Source organism: Semicossyphus pulcher, unplaced genomic scaffold (assembly GCF_022749685.1).
Source record: "Semicossyphus pulcher isolate SPU_LCO1_2020_fin unplaced genomic scaffold, fSemPul1.0.p SCAF_27, whole genome shotgun sequence".
Taxonomy (NCBI): domain Eukaryota; kingdom Metazoa; phylum Chordata; class Actinopteri; order Labriformes; family Labridae; genus Semicossyphus; species Semicossyphus pulcher.
The window spans coordinates 5,463,805-5,486,082 of NW_027211701.1; the positions used below are offsets into that span (position 1 = coordinate 5,463,805).

A 22,278-nucleotide genomic window follows, 5' to 3' on the forward strand; every position below is an offset into this window, starting at 1 on the left:
ATGAGGTACAAGATGTGCATGCTTTGGATCAGTGTCGTCAGCCAGAGAAGGAAACAAAAAAAAAACCTGGGTACCTCTTCTCTTCAGTGTTCTCCATGTCCAACTCAACAACAGCAGATGGAGGACTTAAAAGGCAGTGGGATGTTGACCAGTTGACTGAGAGGAATCAAATCAGACACTTCATTATAAAGAGCAGGAAAAATGTAAAGAAAAAAAAAGACTGGTACTTCAAACTGCTCTCGTCATCATCCACAGAAGAAATCCCTACATTTGACCAACGTGGGTTGTAAAGAAGATAGTCTTGCCCCTTTGTCTGTGGAGGGGGTGGATTTAGAACCCAAAGGACCTCATGGGGCAGTGGGCTGAAAGACATATGATGGTCTTTCACATGTTTCAGTGCTTTCTGGCAGTGTGACTTCCTCATCAAGGAAGAGCACAGGGTAGTAGTATTCCATTGGTTGAGGTGGTACTGTATATCACGCTTTCACCCTTGTGATATTTGAAGTCATGGTGACTGAGTCTTCACACACTAGCAAACTTCAAGTTCAAACTGGTGCCTGAGCAAACAGGACAACTGATGCTGAATCTGGAAAGAAGAGAAGTGGAGCAAAAACAAAAAGAAGGAGAACCAACAAATGTTTTGACACAAAATACCTGCACCAAGCTAACTGCGGTCTCTTGTTGTGTGTTGCAGCATATATATAACAGAGATATGAAAGAGACAATCAAACATTTTGTGAAACATTAAGAGAACAACCATGATAAAAAAAACAAGGATTACTTTCTCTGGACGGTCACTGAAAACAAAATAAATGCATTGGTGTATGAATAAAATAACCTCCACTACTTAGGATTTATTTACCATGCATCCTCCCCTGAGAAATCAAGCAATCTTTTAAACACATTTCAACAAATTATAGGATATCCATAGTTTAGTTTAGGCCTTGGAATCAGCCATAAGGGCTGTTACATTTGGGGGAGGAAAAAATGGGTTCTTATTATAGTGTTGCATAAGGCTCTACCTAAAGAGAGAAGAATGCAACTGTTACTAAATCCAAAAAATAAAGCTCTGCTGAGAGTAGTCCATAGAGAGCCTAGTAATGAGTCTAATGAGATGCATCACTTTTTCAAGTTGACGATGTAAACTTATTTATAAAGAGTGTCACATGATGACTGTACTGTTCCATTGTGGAGGATTTGAGCAACAAACAAAATGTTGCATGTTCAGGAGGCTGCAAAATGCTTACATTGCATGTTTTAAATCATAACTTTATCTGACAAGCGCACTCTGATTAGAACCTACCAAAAGGCTCTGTCAATAATTAACTGTGAGAGATATTTAAATTACCTCTTTGTTCTTGTCTTTCCTCTGTAATCGCTGGGAGCTTCTCCTGACAAGATAATCGATAGCCACTTACACAGGTACCTATTCATACATGACCGTGCCTGCAGCGTGGAGCCCACATCCTCCAGACATGTCTCCATTTACCCCTGATCAATGAGTTCATATTAGACCAGACGACACCCAGTCAATTGAATGAATGTAGGTGTCTACTTTGTGTGTCTTCCTTCCAGTAAAATGAATGTGCCTGACGCTCACTGAGGGATCACCTGCCACAAAGTCAGCGGGACAGGAAAGTGAGATTTTACTCACATGGCGTTACATGAACACTCTGCTTCCTTCCTTACTTACAGCAGCACCCTGTTCTTCCTCCCAAGTCATCAAATGCAGTAGTTTGGGCAGAGGCCCAACATGTCAAAATTCAAGACTTCTCTTTGGTGATTTCTGGAAGTCTTTCCTCTAGTTTATCGTTCTAACCCTAACCCTTGATGTGCCGGCTCTCGCTGCCCATCTAACTACAAGTTTGACTTGTGGGGGCCATTAGAAGCAATGTGGTAGGCTAGATAGTATCTGTGTTGTCAATACCTGGAGCTTGCATGAATGGAGCCTGGGTCTGTTGTAGTTGGCAATGCTGCATAAACTTAACCAGACCGTGACCTCATCGTAATGTTAAACACCTGTTTATGATTGTTACATCAATAAGGCATTACATGTGAAACATTTGTCAGCAAGCTCCATTCATCCATCCATCCATTATCTTCCGCTCGTCCGGAGTCGGGTCACGGTGGCAGCAGGCAAAGCAAGGTGACCCATGCGTCCCTCTCCCCAAATTTTTCCAGCTCCTCCTGGGGGATTCCGGGGCGTTCCCAGGCCAGACGGGATATATAATCCCTCCAGCGAGCGCTGGGTCTTCCCTGGGGTCTCCTCCCAGTTGGACGTGCCCTGAAAACCTCCGGAGGAAGGCGCCCAGGAGGGATCCTAATCAGATGCCCGAAACACCTCAAATGGCCCCTTTTGCTGCGAAGGAGTAGCGGCTCTACTCTGAGCTCCCTCCAGATGTCCAAGCTCCTTACCCAATCTCTAAGGCTGAGCCCAGACACCCTCCGGTGGAAGGGCCTTTACGCTCGGCTCCCTCTTCACCACGACGGTCCGGTACAATTGCCCGCATTTGTGCTGATGCTGCACCGATCTGCCTGTCAAACTCACGATCCATTCTACCCTCACTCATGAACAAGACCCTGAGATACTCCTTCGCTTAAGGCAGAGACCATGTCAGCAAGCTTGAAATCTAACCAGATATAGCTTTTTCATTATTGCTAACTTTACAGCTTTATTTTGAAAGTCTAACCACACGTTGTATGAAGCTAAACTGACCCCACAGACCTGCACATGACAACTGCTGCTGGAGTTGTACCTAGAACGTCATACACAGAGACACAGACCAAGCTGTCATATCTGACAAAATGGTGGTGGAGAATGTGTTGACAGTACTGTTAGGCAGAATTTTTGCTCTGCTTTTTTTATCAACAGAAAAGGAGATAAGGGGTGATTGACCCTGAGCTTGAGTTTTGAAGAGATGTCTTCAATAATGGCAATGTCACTTTGTGTTTGAGGAAGCAGACACTGGAAGGATTTGTGACACTTCAAGCTCAGCTCTTGTCAGAGACATAGAAAAAGCAATTTTGTCAAACACACACACGCACATGCACACACACTCTAACAGAGGACATTGATGAGGCCAGCGCTCAGGCTTTGTTCCTTGGAGAGAACCGGAGCCACGTGTTCACACTCATTAACTGAACAAGCCCACACGAAAGCATGGAGAGCATTTTCCATAACAGTGAACAGCAGCTGCTGCTCACCTCCCAAACACACTGAGAGGTGTGGGCGAGGTGGAGTACCTGGGTCAGAGAGCAAACCAGTGCAGACCACTTCAGCTGACAGAGATGGGGTATTTTTCCTTTTGTTGGTTTGTTATATGAAAGGGCAGGAAGAAATGAGTCATCATCTGAACAAAATGCATGTAAGAAAACCCTACAGAAGGTAATTACAGCTGAACATCAAGAGAAGACAGATAGATAGATAGATAGATAGATAGATAGATAGATAGATAGATAGATAGATAGATAGATAGATGGATAGATAGGTCAGCATTTCATGTCATGAGGGTGCTAGTGAGGCATTTCCCTCCTCCAAACTTCAAGCTTCTTCCAGTTTACTGGGGCTAACTGTCACTATGACAAAACACACTGTCCTAACAGCAATTGAGCTCCAGCTATCGAAACACATTCAGTTTCGTCACGGTGAGGCCGACACCAAATCATCAAAATGACAAGAGAGTCATCTCATGATTTTGTTGTTTTGTTTGTTTTTGTTTAGCAGAAGATTCATAGGGTTCTTTTCCAGATGACAACTGCAGGTAAGAACAAATGCTAAGGTGCAAGACAACCAAAAGATTAATGAGAGGAAGGCTCTGCACACTTGGCTGCAGTACAAGCGTTCGATAATACAAATAAAAAAAACTCTTTATAATACATTATAACATAATTCCTAATCCTACTTCAAAGACAGGTTAAAAATGATATGTGAAATATTTTACATGGAAAGAATTTCAGGGATTTTGGTGGCAAACTGTCACATCTTTGAGACTCCTTGGAAGTATCTAGAAGCAGTACTTCCTAGACTAGTAATGGCTGCCGGGATTAATTCTGAAGGCACATTTATTGAGAACATTTTAACATGTATGAACTAAGCGTGATGTTTGTATACTGCTTCTGAGTCACAGGGATAAGGTTAGGGTGGATTACAGAGAGTAGGGTTCACATCCTGACCATGTGATGTGAGCTTCTACATTTCACAAAAAAGGATTCATTATGCTGTAGACATTATTAGCAGATATTGTATTGGATTTATTTGGTAGAAAACAAATGAAATATGTTGAAAGTGAACATTACGCTGATACCTTCTGCAACATATCATATGTTACTCAGCAGCAATATAATACAGGCTTGCATTACATTTCATTCAAAACGTCATTAGTTTTATATAAATAGACTTTCCAGCAGACAGTCGCCACGTGTGGTTTTTACACCACCGCCTAGTCGCTCTGAAAATGAGACATTAGTTTGTGCATCACATGCTGCCTCCCATACTCAACTAATACAACTCTATTAACCTCTATGCCCTCACAAAGCTAATGCATTTCTCTCTTTACCTTCAAGTGAGATGGAGACAATATCACAGAAGGTTTTCTGAGTCGTGCAGGCCGTCTGAAGAGAAGATTGGCTGTTTTACAATCGACTGTTGAGCCCAGTTTAATAGAAATAACTTTAAATAAAAGACAGGTTGTTTTATATTCACTGACGATTTGACATTGACCAAATGTTTAACCCTCATTTAAAATGACAGAGGTAACTAGTTTACAGCTAAAGATATATAGCTAATGTATGGAAGCGGACATGCATCCACACATTTTATTTACTCAGTTTTCCCCTAATAACGAGTAAATTCCGAGATGTCGACTTATTTATTTCATTATCTCGAGATAGCAACTCTGGTTTTTCCAGGATTTCAGGGATTTGATCATTTCAGTTGTTATCTTGGAATTACAAAGCTGGTTTTCCCTTTATAATGGATTCATTTATCTCATTATCTCAAGATAACAAAGCTGATTTTCATAACAACATAATTTTCCTGCTATCTAGAAAACAAATCAACAGGCTGGTCACGGTGGGACATGGCAGGATATGCCATGCTGCCATTACCCACACTAATGAAGTAAGTTAAGCCTGTTTCTATGTTTGTTTTGTGCTTATGCAGCTCTGTGGATACAAGCTATGATCATCTGAGGCTATGGTGGTGTAGCGTTGTTAAAATGGAGTCAAAAAAAAATGTACGGATGCATGTCCATTTAGGGCTTCAGTACTAACGCATAGATGCCAAGATGAACAGCTCCAACATAGCTGAGTGACATTAAATAGTGGTGGAGTGATTTCTGCTTGACAACAGTAAAGATTAATGAGCCCTGAGTGCTACAAAGCAGACAGAGTCAGCTGAGTCCGTCTTCAGAGTGAGCGCCTTGTAAAAAGTGTCAAGTGGCCTCGCGTGAAACATCAAAGGTACATGATAAAGGCAATATTTAAAGGACATGCTTCTGAAATTCAGATTACACTGTCTCGCTTGTCAGCACTCAAGGTCTTAAATGCTCAGACATGCAGAAAATATATCTGAGAGATCTGACAGGACATGCAGCACTCGAGTGTAAAATGTGAGAAAATGTAAGTAGAATGGGCACATAATGGTAAAAATGTTATATTAAATAATTCCTAAAGGAGATATTCCAGTGAAAAGCAACAGCATAGAGATCTCACTTTATTAGCATTGAAAATTAAATGACATCCTGGCTATAAAGCGATGGGTTTGTGAGCCTAAATGTGCCTACAGATGACGCAGACACACTCCAGGAAACACTTTGCGTCTGTATAATTGATGTGCAGTTCATCGCTGCTCCTCATCTGGTGTATAAATTAACTGCATGGTACAACAGTGAGATCTCGAAGCTTTGCTCCAACATTATAAATAATGTAGACCTTTTAAAAATGCGCACAAAACAAATGTGAATGATGATGACTCTGTGCTTTAATTAACTGTGGATAATGTGACATCTCGCACAACATCTACATAATGAAATGTTCCTCTTCCTCACCTAACACCTGAAAAAGAGACACATTTACAAAAAGGCATTAATAACCAATAAGGCATAAACACGACTCTAAAAAGTGCTGTGGTACATTATTTATTGTTTTAACTATATTTTTATACCTTTAAAAATGCTTTTTTGTTTGCCTTTTGTTGCCTACACTGTATCGATATTTATTCTCTTTAAAAAAACAGATCTTTTTTTCACTTCTCTGTGGGGTTTTCTGACAGATTTTCGAAGCACTTAGCACTTAGGACAGAAGAACAGATTTTGTTCTGATCACTTGCAAATCGTCAAACCTCATGCGTTGATAAAATGTCCTCAACTTTATTTGCTCACTGTAAAACAAGTTCACTTCCACCTCAGCCAAAATTTAATCTCCTTTTGGGAGAAATAAGCCGGCACAAAGGAGGCCGCGGCTGAGAGAGTTGTATTTTACAAGGACGCTCTGGTCACTTGATGTAATTGAGAGGGGATGTGCAGAGAGCTCGCTCTATCTATTACTCTCTTCCACTCCAGACCCCTCTGCTTTACAGGGCTTCATCTTCTCAGCATTATTGAGTCCTAAAACACACCTGCTCCCACAGAGCCACGGCCTCGCTCCGCCACTAAACGCTAAGTGCTTCAGCTTGTCTTTAAGACCGCGGGCTGCGAGGGAACTGTTGCCCCATTATAGCACTGTATAAAATTTTAGAAGGCTTAATGTTTAGTTCTGTTTGGATGTTTTAGTACAACTAAAACAGCTCAGATTTAAGAGTGTATATGTGTGTGTGTGTTTTGGAGCCTCTAATAGTCTGCACTGACATTTTCAAGAGCAGCTAAAAGTGACCTTTTCAGAAGCAAAATACAAAGTGTTGTGATAATGTTGCAAGCCTGCCTCACATACACTAAGGCTGTGAGACCTTATATGGTGCTGCTGTAAATGCTACATTAATCTTTTATTCTAAAAAAAATCCATCTTTGCAATAAAATGAAACATTGCACAGGGTTCTGTAAATCCTGTTCTGCAGAGCGTGGATGTAAACAGAGAATAAAAGACATCAAACCACAGGGAGTTTATCTGCACTAATAAAACTAAATAGTCAGTGAGAAATCAGGGCGTCAGTATGCTTCATATGAGATGTCTGTAGGATTGTGTTACAGTGTCTGACACCTACTTTTAAATTGTGGAAATGGGGAATGGTGTGTTACCTTTCCATTCAGGCTATCCATCAGTCAGGCCCACTTTAATGACCAGCCAGGTGCAAAAAGGTGTGAAAGCAGATAGGGAAGAAGACAGGAAGGACTGTAGACAAGAGAGTATGTCAAAAAATTGTGATTCGTAAAAAAATTCAATTTGTCAAGAAAAAGGCATGTAGTAGTTACCGACTTCCTACAGACAGATCAGGAAGGCAGCCGAATGAAGCCTTCCTAATCCTCTTAAAAAACTCTTACCATACTCACTCAGATTAATCAGGTAAAGGTGGAGAGGTGGTTCACATGATGGTGACACAAAAGCCTATCAGCATTGAGATTCTCTGCATGTCCTGAGGTTTCATCAGAAAGGTTGTTTGAACCCCGCTCAAAAAAAAAACATTTGAAAAGTTGTTCTCATCTGGGGAAGAGACCTGACAAAGCCTTTCACAAATGTTTATCTTTTGTAATTCCATTGACAGAATTAAATCACAATAAAATCTGTTCATGTCAGATACTGCTCTAGTATAGATTGCAGCTGCTGTGTGACATGCCAGAAACAGTGAAGCTGCCCCTCATCAGTGTGTGTGTGTAGGAATCCTTGTAAGCCTGACCCAGCTAACAGGTCATCACACTGGGCACTGGTCAGGCTCAAGAAGCTGGAAGTGGCAGCAAAGTAAATGAAGACACAGCTCCGGGAGAAGGCTGTGTAATCAAACAAGATATGTGCCCATCTGGGTCATGTTATGAGCCCAGACAGGATGCTGTTTGGTTTGCGACAGATCTCGGAAGGCAAATATGATCCAGTTCTGTTTCCAAATCAGAAAAATAGAAATGATAAAACTTTGGTGAGTTATGTAAGGTGAGAATTTGCTTTGCTATCAATGTTAATGTATCTAAATAGATGTTATTACTTGTAACTTGCTTATCTTTGCTGAGGACTGATCTGGTTTCTGTTTGTAGTGTGTTTGTAGTATCAGCAGGCCTGGGTGTATGCAACACAAACAGTTTGTGTGTTGAGCAAAAGCAGGCGGAACACAATCTGCCAGCCTGGCTCCCATCAGCGGGTATCTGATGACGATTTAGTTTTTTTATTATCTCTCTAAATAAATACCTGTAAGTGCAACAAACAATCTGCTCCAGACCAACATTTCAACTTGAGTGACAAATCTGCTGTGTTGTGAAAGCCAATCAGCGTTTAGATTTCCCGACTTCCTGGAATGCATCAGAAATGACCGATCGACCTCCGCAAACAGGCTTAGTAAAAGTAGTTTTCTTCTCCTCTTGAGGACAGACCTGACAAAGCTTCACTTCTACTTTATACAATCTGCATCATGATGTTTTTTCAGCAAACTTTTAAGAGCCGTTAATTAAAGTCCGTCACAAGAAAATCTGCTTCTTTTTCGGGTTCATACCGCTGAAGTAAGCCAGAGTGCAGCCTCTGTGTAACTGACTGTTGACAGTGAATCTGATACTCACCAGGAACAGATGAACAGGTGCTAACTGGACTATAAACAATGCAGCGTACAAAAAGGAATTCTAGGCTGGAAGTCCTTTAACATTAATCGCTGGCTACATCAGAATAACCGAAACGTTCAGACCGAGAGGCTGTATTGTCGTCAGATGATAGCGATGGGCAGGGTCCAAAATTAACTTTAACTAACTAACTGGTCTACCTGCCATTGGCCGGTAAGCAAAAAATGTTACCAGCCAGAATATTTTCTAACTGGCCATAAAAAAACTCTTAGATATAATGTCAGTAATAAACAGTGCTTAAAAGAAACATTTACTTTAGTACTGAACGTATAGTAGCAGTGTAATATTGAGGTAATGTACTTTGCTTGAGTATTAATACACTCTGATATAACTCTTTTTCTTGAGTACCCATTTCATCACTGCCACAAAATAAACTTTTCATTAGTGCAGCTAATTAATCCACTGACACAATGACTCTGATCAAGCACTCTTGCATCAGTGATTTAAAAGCTCCACAGTTCTGCTAGTGACTGTACTGTAGCTCAGCTGTTAGCGATAGCCTCTGCTGCCTCCTGCTTGGTGTCTCAGGTGTTTAGCTTCTCCTCTGCCTCGCGTTGTGACAGTGGTACAAGTAAATACTGTAGTTTAGATGCAGTGATGGCGAGGCTAAGTGAAGTGGAAATGCAACTCTCCACACCATGGAAACTCAATAATTAGCTGCTGTAGCTTGCAAGTCCCCATAAGTCGGTGCGGGCAGCTAATGTAGCATCAGTTGCCCGTTTGGCAGCCCCCGTAGAGCCGCGCGACAACACGGGGTTGTCGGGGTGGCTGTGTGACCGTCCAAAGGAGGAATACCAGTAAGCAGAGGAAGCCCACGGTCTGCCTACGTCTAGTTCACGTTTCTAACAGCTGCTCTGTCAGTAACCTGCTAAGCGCAGCATTGGTGCGACCAGTTAAAGTGTAAACTCATACTTTACAGATTGTTGACGCACTAGAGCCCTGCTACGCGAGCTCAATAACAGAAGCGTGAGGGCAATGGTGGTCAGGGAGGGTCGATTAAAGGATTGCGTTACAATTATTCACGGACACGCATTTGCGACATGCAGAGTCGTTGCAAAACAAAACTTCATCAACAACTTAAAATATGTTTTGTAGTGATGGGAGCACCCGCCCCTGGCACCCGACCTTATTTATCTTAGTCGTCAAATTTGATTTTTACCCGCATTTGGAGAGTGGCGGGGGCTTATTTTAGACCCTGGCGATGGGTACCGATATCAGTTCAAAGCATATGAGGCTTTTAAAATCATTAAACCTGATTTAGTTTAATTCCATTATATATATGTGAGCATGCCATGCTGTCACTCCTCTTCCCAAAACCACACAGCACAGGAAACACGAGAGAATCCAGCGACTGAATCATCTCCTTTATCTTTCACTCAGGCTTTCTGAAAAACAGAATCATCTTCAATATTTCTGATGACAGACTAAACCCACTTCCTCTTCTGGACACATTTTGGCCAGAACCTTGTTGTGCCAAAGGCCTAATGGGGCAAATGTTGCTTCTGGAGGGAGTCCAACAAGGCCGACACAAGCGGCTTGATGAACAGCGCTGTCGAAGCAAAAGCGTTAATGTGCAGGCTTTGGAGAATTATGATGAGGTTAGCTTAGCGCCGAGTGGAAGGCATAATGCCACCAGTATTTGTTTATGTCGCTTTGGGTTTTAATAAGAGGGAAATAAGTTAGTGAATGACTCCAGTGTGGCTGGACATCAATAAAATAATGTTCCAGTTTGAGAAATTATGAACCATTGATTATAAAGTTTAAGGTCACTGTGTTTGTACATGTCTTGAAACTTCTGCCGATAACTGAAGACTGACTGTGTGCATGTATGAATGGATGAAGTCCTTTATCTTGATCTGCTCTTCTTCACTCCTCCTCTCCTCCCAGTGGGAGTACATGCACAGCAGCAGACTGCCTCACCATGCACTCGTCCCATAGGACTCCCCCTCCTGACTCCCCCTTCATCTCCTTCTCTGTGGGAAGGCTGAAATGGAGACGTCAGTGCAGCAGAGACGGGGGGAGCTGCTGTTCTGAGGCTTCACTTACCTGGCAGCGCATCTTTATTTTCAGCAGTCAGAAGTGAAGCAGTGGAGAGTGTACGGAGGGAAAGTAAAGCTTACTTTGGAGGAAAACCTGGACAGAGCAAACAAAGAGAGCAAGTCAATAGGTTTAACAATTAGATCTGCAGTCCTTTGAGCTGTAGAGGAGAATAACAGGGGATTCTGATCAAAGAAAGCAGGATAGACTTGATGAATGTGGTACAGTAATGAATATAAAATAGTGTTCTAAAAAACAGCCTGCACTTACAACAACCCTTCTTTCTCTCCAGCTTTGTTTGTGCAGAACAGTCAGACCCCCCCCCTCCATCATCTCTCTCTGCTCCTGCAGATGCCGGATAAATAAGCAAGCAGTTTGCTGCCAGTGTGTGAAATTGTTCTTATCTATCTCTGCCATTAGAGAGTGGGTTCTATTATAAAGCTTTGCATTATTCAGTGAGCCTGAGAGACTGATCATTATGGATTTCAGCCCTTTACCACACCAGCCCCTGGAGTCCAGCACGGCCTGCCGGCTCAGGCATGCGTGGATCAGACCCTGTGCTCTGAGAACTGGAGAGAAACTGGGAATTGCTCGGCGCGAGAGTGTGTGTGATTTTAGAGCTAAACATTTGAGAAAAAGAATATGCCAACAGCTGGAGGCAAACTATCAACCAGAGATGGGAAGTTACACAATACAAACCTTACTGTACTTAGACCTGCTGTGGGGAGTTTTAAACTGGTTATGAAACAGACACTGATGCCTCTGTGTTTGACAGTTTAAGCACGTCAGGAAAACACTTACATATGTAGAGGACACGATCTGCAAAGAGATAAGGGGTACGGCTTTGTCCACAGGGGTCGCCAAGGTCAACACAAACTGAAAGTTCCTCACAGAAGCGTTTCAGGTTTGTGTACTTTACCTGAGTATCTCTTTTTCTCACAAGTTTTAACTCACGAATATCTGCACCTTCTTCTCCATACATTATAAAAACAAGCTTGTTATAGCATTTGACAGCAATTATTTAATATTTTCATGTTTGCATCTTTGCATGCTGCCTTTCCAACATAAAGACAGATATCAACTTTGTCAAGTTTGTGGTAAAAATTCCAGTTAAGCAGTTTGCACGCTTGCCCTGTGCCTGTGTGGGTTCTCTCCAGAAGCGCTGGCTTCTGGTGTCCAATCAGTAGAACTGGTCACTCTAAAACTGATCTTAGGTGTGAATGATTGTCTGTCTGTATACTTCAGGTCTGTGATTGACTGGCAACATGTCCAGGCTGTACCCCGGCCCTCTCCCATGCAACACTTAACAGGATAGGCAGTATAGATGATGGATGGATGGGACAATGAAACATAAGACAATTCCTTGTTGTATCCATGAGGGAATAACAAACATGACAAAAACATTGTAAATTACCTGTTAAGACAAAAAACCAAACAGACGAGTAGAGATTAAAAAAGTAGTGGAGTAAAGTTGTAGCTACATGGATAAAAGTGGACTAGCCAACATTGTTCAAAACGGGCAGCTGTGGCTCAGTGGAAGAGTCGGTCGTCCTCAATCGGAAGGTTGGGGGTTCAATCCCTGACTGCTACAATCACATGTCAAAGTGTCCTTGGGTAAGACATCCATCCATCCATTATCTATACTGCTTATCCTGTGCAGAGTAGCAGGGGAGCTGAAGCCTATCACAGCCGTCATTGGGCAAAAGGCAGGGTACACCCTGGACTGGTCGCCAGTCAATCACAGGGCTGACACATAGAGACAGGCAACCTTTCACACTCACACCCACACCTACGGGCAATTTTAGAGTCAACAATTAGACTAACAAGCATGTCTTTGGACTGTGGGAGGAAGCCGGAGACCCCGGAGAGAACCCACACATGCACGGGAAGAACATGCAAACTCCGCACAGAAAGGCCAACTTTGCCAGTTTGACCAGTGACCTTCTAGCTGTGAGGCAACAGCACCAACCACTGCACCACCATGCAGCCTGGGTAAGACACGGAACCCCAAATTGCTCCCGAAGATGTATCCATCACCTATCAATGTGTATAGATCCTGATTGGAGATTGGCCTTTGCCATCAGTGTGTGAATGTATGTGTGAAAGGGTGAATGTGACATGTGGTGTCGTAGTGGTCGGAAGACTAGAAAAGTTAGCATTAACATTAGCATGTATGCTGCGTTGCTAGCTAAGTTAGCCACTTGCCAAGCTGCTTGTATGGGTGATAGAAACATGAGTGTATCATCCTGAATGCAGGTTTGAGAACATTCCAGTGATTGCCTTATTTGTCCATCACCAGAATAAACCATACTGGGAATCCTCGTCTGTGATACTTTAAAAACGACACAATGTAAGATCACACCCTTTACACCCTGGAAATCTCAGCTCAGGCTAACTGACATGTAATGCAATGTTTCTCTGTGTAACAGCAGAATAAGAGGCAGGCACATGGTGAGAGTGAGAGAAAACATGGCTGAACATATGCTGCTGCAGCACTTTTTATGGGTGGGATAGGAGATGAATATTGAATAGATGTACAGTATGAGGCGGTAGGTGGACTGTGTCTCAGAAGGGGAGCACTGCTCAGCCTGATCATTAGTATTAAATCCTGCACATCAAAAGCTTCTTCATTTGCTCCCATTTGGTATACGAGCTTTGTATCACTGTGATAACGAATGAAATGTTAATTGTTGATCTGCAGCCGTTCAGACTATAAGCGTTAATGGCAAGTATTGCTCAGTCTTTAATGTGCATGTGCTGAGATAAGGATTTGTTACATGCCTGTCTCGGACCCTGGCAATTAGACCCTGCCATTAACCATCTGTTACATCTGCTGTTTCTCGCCTTCAGCCTGGCACCTTGCTGATTACAACATGCTGGATCGATAATTAAACAAATGAAGGAGGACTGCTGGGTCAATTTCCATCCCATCTTAGCCAGTGGCTCACTTCAAGTCATGCACAAGCCTAAAAACCCATCTTGAAATGCAACGGAGCAAAATTAAAGACATGTTAGAAAATGTGTGGCTGCACATTTGTTTCCAGGGTTCTGTTTGATGGCTCAGTTTTACACAGCGCTCTGCCACACTGATGCGACAGGGAGGGAGAAGTCATTTGTCTCAGAGCGGGCCGGAGCTCTTCAGTTGGCAGGAAACCTGTGACTTTTATATAACGACTCCATTGTGGGACAAATGGTGCAGTGGTTGATGACTGAAAATATGGCCGACTGTTACTGGCAGAGGTAGAAAAAGACAATGTGCTGGATGCTCAACTGTGTGACAGAGACTGAATCTCACAGAGCATAAACCTTCAGAAGAGAAATCCACTACGTTTTACTGATATGAAGGTTCGTGTAACAAGAAGGCACAGGAAAATAAACCATAACTGGGCCTTCTTATTGTTTGAAATGAATTTTAACTTTCATACTGACATGACTTACTTTATAACACTAACTGGTGTTAAAAAGACTGCTTGACTTTTATTTTTCATGGAGATTTTAGAAGTGCTTTTATATGTGTAACAGATTCCAATACTTTTCCTCTATTAGATGTATACGGAAGCCCTAAGCGGACATGGTAAATTAACTGTACTTTTCTGGTCTTCGGACCACTCAAAGCGCTTATCCACCACATGTCACATTTACCCATTCACACACACATTCACATACTGATGGCAAGGCTCCATCCAATCTCCAATCAGATCCCATTCATACCGATGGCTATGCCGGGAATTTGGGGTTCAGTGTCTTGCCCAAGGACACACTGACATGTGACTGTAGCAGTCAGGGATGCAACCACCAACCTTCCAATTGGGACGTTGGGTTGAAAAGGAAAGAGGCCTCAAATTTTGCTGCAAAAACCAACATATAGCCAGATATTATAGTAGTGGTTCATAACCAAGTTATATGTTTTCTATTGTCATTAGCAATACTTATATTGGATCATTGGACAGGTTGTTTTAAAGGCTTAATAAAGAGTAAAACTATCAACTCTTTCACAAAAGGTGTGAATATTAAAGATCAGGAAATACCCTGAGATGTGATGATGATTAACTATTTGTTTTTGAAAACTTAAAATCTCCAGCAACTTGTTTTCTTCAGACTTTTCCCTTCTCCTTGTGCCTTGGAAGTAGGCGATGTGAGAAAAATCTGCTTTTACAGAATCACATTAGTTTCTGTCAGCTTTTTGCCTTCTCCTCACCCAACACGGTTATTTCTTAAAATGTAGCTGAGGTTCATATGAAGTTTACTTTGGGTCAAGCTGTTTCCACGCAGCTCCCACGTCACTGCTTTCACTCGTGATTAGTTGATTCATGTAAGAGCTCTTCCCTCTCAGTGTATCTTATTTATCAAAGCGAGAGGCTCGGGGGTAGCTGTGTTTAATCATTTGGAAACACGTCTCCCTCATTTTAGCGCCCTGCTTTTGTTTTGGTGGGGTTTAACATGACTGCTAAAAACACATCCGAGGAGCCCAGAGCATCTTTACCAGGCTTTGTGCGGATTTACAGACATTGTTCTCCTTTAACAATTAACTCTGTCTTTGTTTCTTTACACTGCTGCACTCAGAAGCATTGAGGGCTCTGTACATTAAAAGAAGTATGAGATTAGCCTAACCCGTTGTACAGAAGCCTGTCCTGATTGAAAGGCAAACAATGTGAACAGCATTATCCGGCGTGATTCACGATTAGGTGTGAGAGCGCGTGCCAGAGAGAGAGAGAGAGAGAGAGAGAGAGAGAAAGAGCGACAGAAAAAAGGAGGAAGAGGAGGAGGTGGTGTTGGGGAGTGGGGACTCCGACCGTGGGATACTCTCCTCTGTGTGGAGGAGATGAGGAGCGCCTTTCATTTAAGGTGGACCGATAATTTCAACACATGATGCTTCTGTCGCGCGCTTCTGAGGGTTAAAATAAAGTGAGTCCAGTGGTGGACGGTAACTCGTTTAAGCGCTGTAGCTCTTGATAAAATGGTAAATAACATTTTATCAGTGGCACGAGTCATGAAGTCATATAGGCCGAACTGACGTAGGTTAGTAGCAGTATTTAGGCTTCCTTTACTTTGCTAATGTTAGCTGAAATTCGTCACTATATATATAGTTCATACAGCACATATCAGCACAGTGGCTGGAGTATAGTATTGAAGTGAAGAAGGGAACAATGCATTCCTCATGAATTATGAATTTTGTATGGCTTATGAGACAGGAATTGTTCTTTTTAAAAAAGATATATACATGTAGCCAATAGGCCTACACATAGTGTTGCTTTAGGTACTTTGAAATTATTTTTTAAAATGAGCCAATTTCTATTTTAAGTTCTTTAAACAAATTAACATTTGAGAAATAAAGTCTATTGTATTCAATATTTATTCCCCTTTATTCGACCGAATAGTTACTCGCTATCCTTTTATATCTTGCTATTTATTTTTAATTAAAGTAGTAAAGTATTATCAGCTCCAATATATTAGCCTACACATTGGATAGTTAACTATTATCAACTCAGGAGTCCTTTTAATTTCAAAAAGTAGGACAAAAGAAGTAATAAAATAATTTCATCTCTCTTCCACCACTGCTGATAAAGTCAAAGGAAGGATCAAAACAAGTCATATAATCGTGTAAATAGTCCACGTCGTGACCATTTCATGTCTGCTGATCTAGTAGCACATTTTCCTTTTACTACACAGTGTGGGCGCTTTCTGCTACCGAAGAACAGGGCTGCGTGGAGCTCTGAAAACAGCGAGGACGACCTTAAATAAGGGGCTGGACTCAGTAGGTAGAGCAGAACCCGCTGCCTCCCCTCAGTGATGCGGTGAATCTGCGCTGCGTTATGTCCGCTATATAAACTGCACACAGACAGCAAAGCTCACAGCTTCAGTGGACAGCTCCGTGGTGCTGAAACCTCACACACTCACTCACTGAGCCGCGGTGCATGACTGGAAACATGGACGGATTCTCGTGGAAACTTTTTCTACTTTCTTGCCTGGTTGTTGTGGAGAGCTCCGCACAAGACTTCGGACAGACGCAGTTTATTTGCACGTCGGTGCCCAAGGATATGGACTTGTGCACGGCCACGATGCAGAACAGCGGGCCAGCGGAGGACCTGAAGACCACGGTCATGCAGCTGCGGGAGACCGTGCTGCAGCAGAAGGAGACCATTATGAACCAAAAGGAGACAATCAGGGAACTAACGTCCAAGTTGAGCCGCTGCGAGAGCCAGAGCCTCCCGGCGGCGGGACCCGGCGGGAGACGGCCGGGGTCAAAGAATACTATGGGGGATGTATCCCGGGGCACTACGGACACTCTGGCCCAGCTGGGTCAGACTTTACAGACCCTGAAACAGAGACTGGAGAATCTAGAGGTAGGCAAACAGAGAACAGCAGCGCGGATCAGGTCAAAAGTTAATTAAATTAGCCTCCCGTGTTATTAATTAGAATGAGGGGTAAGCCTCTTATACACCGCTGCAGTACTGTGTCGCTTTGTGCAGTCTCTGCTGGGAGCCACATGAGTTTTAGTTTATATTCCTCTTGTATGTCCGAGTCAATCGTCATGTAAAGTAAATCAAGTGTGCATTGTGGCTGCTTTTTGAATAATGTGACGCAGAACAAACAAACAAACAAACAAATAAATAGACAAACAAACAAATAAACAATAAGATAGTAAAGAACAGGGTTAGGGGGATGCTGAAACCCTCTCACAGAGCAGAGGGAACATGTTTCAGGGAGTTTAACAACAGAGAAAGTGTCCCCTGTCCTCTTTTAACCCAGTGTCTGTGTCCCTCTGTCCGCTGCAGCAGTACAGCCGAGGCAACAACACCTCGCAGGCGAACAGCCTGAAAGACCTGCTGCAAAACAAGATAGACGACATGGAGAAGCAGGTCCTGTCCCGGGTCAACACGTTAGAGGAGACCAAACCGGGCTCCAGGAACGACACCGAGCAGCGGAACAGAGTGGAGTCCACGCTCACCTCTCTGCACCATCGGATCACAGACCTGGAGAAAGGTGCGTGTGGATTTTAAGCACAATGAAAGTGGCTCTTCGGGAGGTCTAAACGAGATAAAGAGTCAATTGAATTGTTTTAAAGCTCAAGTGCTTCTCATTCTTTGTAAGAAAAAGAAACCTTCAATGGTCTAGCAGCACTTACGTGGAGCCGTCTGCAGTGCCGCAACCGTCACGTTGCGCACAGATAGTGTGAGGGAGGAGAGGAGAGCTGCATTGCTTTGCATATCTCAAGACCTGTTTGCACTTTTGCTTCGCTGATTCTCTGTTACTCCCAGCCAGAGCCTGTCTGTCAAGCGCGCACATGAGCCTAAAAACAGAGGGCAATGTTTCCGCAGAGGTCAGAAGCACAGAAACTTTGCAGGGTGCGCCTCGCGCTGGCGCGTTTTTGAGGCTTGTTCGGCTTTTCTACACGTGCAAATGCGCGTGCGAGTTTTGTTTTTAAGGGAGAGGGAGAGGGAGGAGATGAAGCCACAGGCAACAGAGAGAGAGAATCCTTGTAGAAACAGAGTTTCCTATTTAAGATGAGGCTGCATAATTTTCTTATTGCATAACAATCTTTGAAATTTTCAGACAAGCTTTAATTTCCTTCCATGAAAGGAGGCTCTGACCATCTCTTATAACGTTCATCATAAGTTCATGTCTGTAAAAATATGTGTTTATGAAGGTGCACCCTCCTCTTAATCTCTAAAACAAAATGCTGATCAATTTTAACTATGTATTAAAAAACCTGAATCTCATATATAATGTGTGACATTTCATGTGCAGGTAAAGACACCAGGCCGACGGATAAATTCCAGCTCACCTTCCCCCTGAGAACAAACTACATGTATGCCAAAGCCAAGAGGAGCCTTCCTGAGATGTACTCCTTCAGCGTGTGTCTGTGGATCAAGTCCAACGCCTCCCCTGGGGTGGGGACGCCCTTCTCCTACGCTGTACCGGGTCAGTCCAACGAGCTGGTGCTGATCGAGTGGGGGAACAACCCCATGGAGATTCTCATCAATGACAAGGTAACTTCAATTACTATAGGTAAAGACTGTAATCACAGGGCTTATTGCATTTACAACAATTCTGTTAATATGCAGAACATATGTCAACATGCAACTTAGAGGGGGCAAGAGGAGGAAAAAATCTTCGTAGGCAACTTTGTGCTTGGATGAGTCAGAGTAACCTTACAATTGGGATAGAAACAGGTGCGAAGGTGGGCAATAGAAAGCCTTTTTATAGAAGAAAAAAGTGTGAGAGGGGAAGTGATTCAGGATTCAGAAGGAGGAAAGAAGGTGTGGAAGTTTTCAGGCGGGGACTGACTCTGCTACAAAGTGGGAAAGAGAGATTGTTAAGAGAGAGAAAGACACGACTAATGTAACGTCTCTGCTGCAGGTCGCGAAGCTGCCGTTCCTCATCAATGACGGGAAATGGCATCACCTGTGCATCACGTGGACCACCCGTGACGGGATGTGGGAAGCCTTCCAGGACGGAGTGATGCGGGGCAGTGGGGAGAATCTGGCACCATACCACCCCATCAAACCGGAGGGAGTGCTGGTCCTGGGACAAGAGCAGGTGGAGATTCATTTTCAGATCACTGCGTTAAATTCCTGCACTTTAATAGCATCACATATTTGGAAATAATCCTGACACAGTTATATGCATTTAATTCTGGTCAAAGATTAAAGGCGTGAATATTTATTAAATGAGATTGTGGAGCCATTTGAAGAGGTGCCCAAATAATTCTTTCAAGTCGCATTAGTGTGTAATTTATCATCCCATCATTTGAAAAAACAGTGCTTCATTAAATTGGCCTGAATTTTGGCAGGGAAAGATGATATGAGTATTTTAAACAGAAAATCAGACACACCCACTATGAAGTAGAACTGCAACTGCTGGTTGAGCCAATGTAAATGATAAGCAACTTTTTTGATAGTAAATAGATAGAGATAAAAATACCAAACCCCTGGTTCTAACATACAGTATGTGAGGATTTGAGTCGTCATTCATGACAGTAAATGAGGTGTGTTTGGACTGTTTGGGTTATTGGAGCAACTTGAAGAAGTAACTTTGGCTCTGGGAGTTTGTTACAAGCATTTTTCAAATCTTTTTGACAATTTATAGGCCATTAAAATGTGAAAATAATCAGCACATAAGTCTGCAATGAAAACAATTGTTAGTTTAGTTGCAGCCCCACTATGAAGAGACTCTTAAACTTTTGTCCTCTTCTACTTATGCTGTTGATTAAATCTGGATATTCCTGCTTACACAAGTACAGTTTACAGACTGGAGTTACTCATTTGCATCTAAAACAATATTTTAGCATTTTTAAAGTGTAAGACTTGTGACCTTGGGGTGCTGGTTTAGCTCAGTTGGGAGAGCAGGCGGCCCGTGTACAGAGGCTACAGTCCTCGACGCACTGATCGCAGGTTAGCCTCCCGGCCTGCTGGTCATTTGGTACATGTCATCCCCCACTCTCTGCTCCCCTCGTTTCCTGTCTCTCTTCAGCTGCGCTGTAAATAAAGGCAAAAATACAAAAAATTATCTTAATGATCGACTTGTGACCTAAAACATATATATAGTCCTTTGCACAAATCCCTTGTTCTAGTGAATCCTTTCCTGATAATTGCTGACACTTCATTAAAGCTTTGCTGTGCACTGATAATTAACACTCTGCTTTCTTGCACAGGACACGTTGGGAGGAGGCTTCGACGCGACACAAGCTTACGTCGGAGAGTTGGCGAACTTAAATATCTGGAACAGGAAACTTTCTATTGCAGAGATCTACAACTTGGCGACCTGCAACAGCAAAGCGCCGGCTGGAAACGTCTTCTCCTGGACGGAGAGCAACATCGAAATATTTGGAGGAGCGACCAAATGGACATTCGAGCCTTGCCGTTCGCACAACTGAACTGCATCTGACCGTTAAAGAGAGGCCTCTCTGTATTTCTGAGCTTTTGTCGTTCTTGTCTTCATTTGACGTTTGTTAGAGACTATTTGAGTTATTGGTAAGCTTCAATCTGGGATTTCTATCATTCTTAGGTATTTATGTGCAAAACAGCACTTTTCATCTTGAGGGAACAAAAAAAAATCGTCTTGGAAACCTCAGTGAGAAAGTATTGGTATCTGTTTCTTCTTTTTTTTCTTGGACGTTCAGTTGAAAGCACACCTGAGCTTTTTTCGTTTGGCTTATTTCGTCTTGGACTGGCAGCTGGCAATCTGCGCCTTATGTTCGGACAATTCACAATCCAAGAGAGGAATTACATAACCATTCCCGCCCCCTTCCCCTCCGGAGAGTGGGAGATTACGCTGTCCATCCAATTCCTGTCAGTGTTTGGCGCTGTGAAGTGATGTCTGGCACGTTACAGCTCCCTGCGACCCCCCTCCACACACGCACGCACACACACACACTCACACACACACTCACACACACACACACACACACACACACACACACACACCTCCCCTCCTCCTTCATTCTGCCCCGCCCCCTCCGGAACTTGCACTGTGACTGACGAAGAGATCGCCAGGAGAGGAGGGTATGTTGAAGGACGCTGCAAAGTCAGACTGTGGTACAAGTCAATTTGTAATCGTTGTTCGCTTCAAGTGTTTCTGTAAGAATGTCGTTAACTTGCCAACATTGCTACAAAGCCTGGGTGCCTTGGGCTGGTTCAAATATTCAGCACATTCAGTACGTTATAAGTTGCAATTTCAATGTTTATTGGTTTCTGTTTTTCTTTTCTGAGCTGGGTTGAGTTTCTTGTTTCTCTGGTAAATGTACTTTACTTACAGTTTGTTATCTGACATGACGTGTTTTGGCAGGTGTTTGTACTACTCTGTATTAGGAATGTTACAGTATTTGTATAGTAACAGCATGAATGACAGAGTGCTGTGAAAGCATTGTTGAAATCTGCTTTACTATCTTCTCTGGGTCTGGGTTTTTTACTGTATTGTTATATGCTCCAAGCATGGCAAAACTGAGAGATGAAGAATTTAATTTTTGTAATAAAATTGTGATACTTAATGTCACAGTGCATTCCTGCCTTTGGTTATGTGCATCAGGAGGTGAGGGAAGGCGGGAGGGGCGGTGACACAGCGAATGTTTGCAGGATTAAGAGTCACTGATCACATGTGCAACACTTACTTCTATCAGTAAAGAAGGGAGATGATTGACACATATGTGAAAAGTACAAAGTCAGTGAAGGTCACAGTGAGGCTGATTGCGTGCAACCAGTCTTTTTAAGCTGACTGCAGATATAACCCACTCACAGTGCTGTGAGATGCCGTGCCTGCACTAAAGACAGCCAGGCTGCCGGAGGAGAAAAAAGTGCTTCGTCATATCAGCCTTTCATTGCCCGCTTCAAGAGAGTCCAGCCTGAACTCAAACTAAAGCACTTTAAGCTCGACTTTCATTCTCAGGTCACTCGGAGGACCTGTTGCTGGAGCACCAAACATTTGCATAAAAGAGATGTGACTGTTGACGCTTCCTGCATTTAAATTAGACACTTAATCTCGTACTCAAGCA

General features: G+C 42.9%; 1 protein-coding gene across 1 annotated transcript; it reads left to right on the plus strand.

Annotated features, from left to right (window-relative positions):
• The first annotated feature begins 16,653 nt into the window (after positions 1-16,653).
• LOC138604955 (neuronal pentraxin-1-like) lies at positions 16,654-21,782 on the plus strand. The gene is made up of 5 exons (XM_069676996.1): positions 16,654-17,131; positions 17,564-17,771; positions 18,537-18,778; positions 19,149-19,328; positions 20,443-21,782. Exons 1-5 carry the CDS (start codon positions 16,703-16,705, stop codon positions 20,662-20,664), a joined length of 1,281 nt encoding a protein of 426 aa, XP_069533097.1. The 5' UTR covers positions 16,654-16,702; the 3' UTR covers positions 20,665-21,782.
• Positions 21,783-22,278: the final 496 nt, after the last annotated feature.

Excerpts from the sequence above, each read along its gene's own strand:
- LOC138604955 (XM_069676996.1), top strand. The coding sequence starts at position 16,703 with ATGACTGGAAACATGGACGGATTCTCGTGGAAACTTTTTCTACTTTCT. Across the intron at positions 17,772-18,536 it reads GATCACAGACCTGGAGAAAG|GTAAAGACACCAGGCCGACG; the intron begins GTGCGTGTGGAT and ends TTTCATGTGCAG. Across the intron at positions 19,329-20,442 it reads TGGTCCTGGGACAAGAGCAG|GACACGTTGGGAGGAGGCTT; the intron begins GTGGAGATTCAT and ends TTTCTTGCACAG.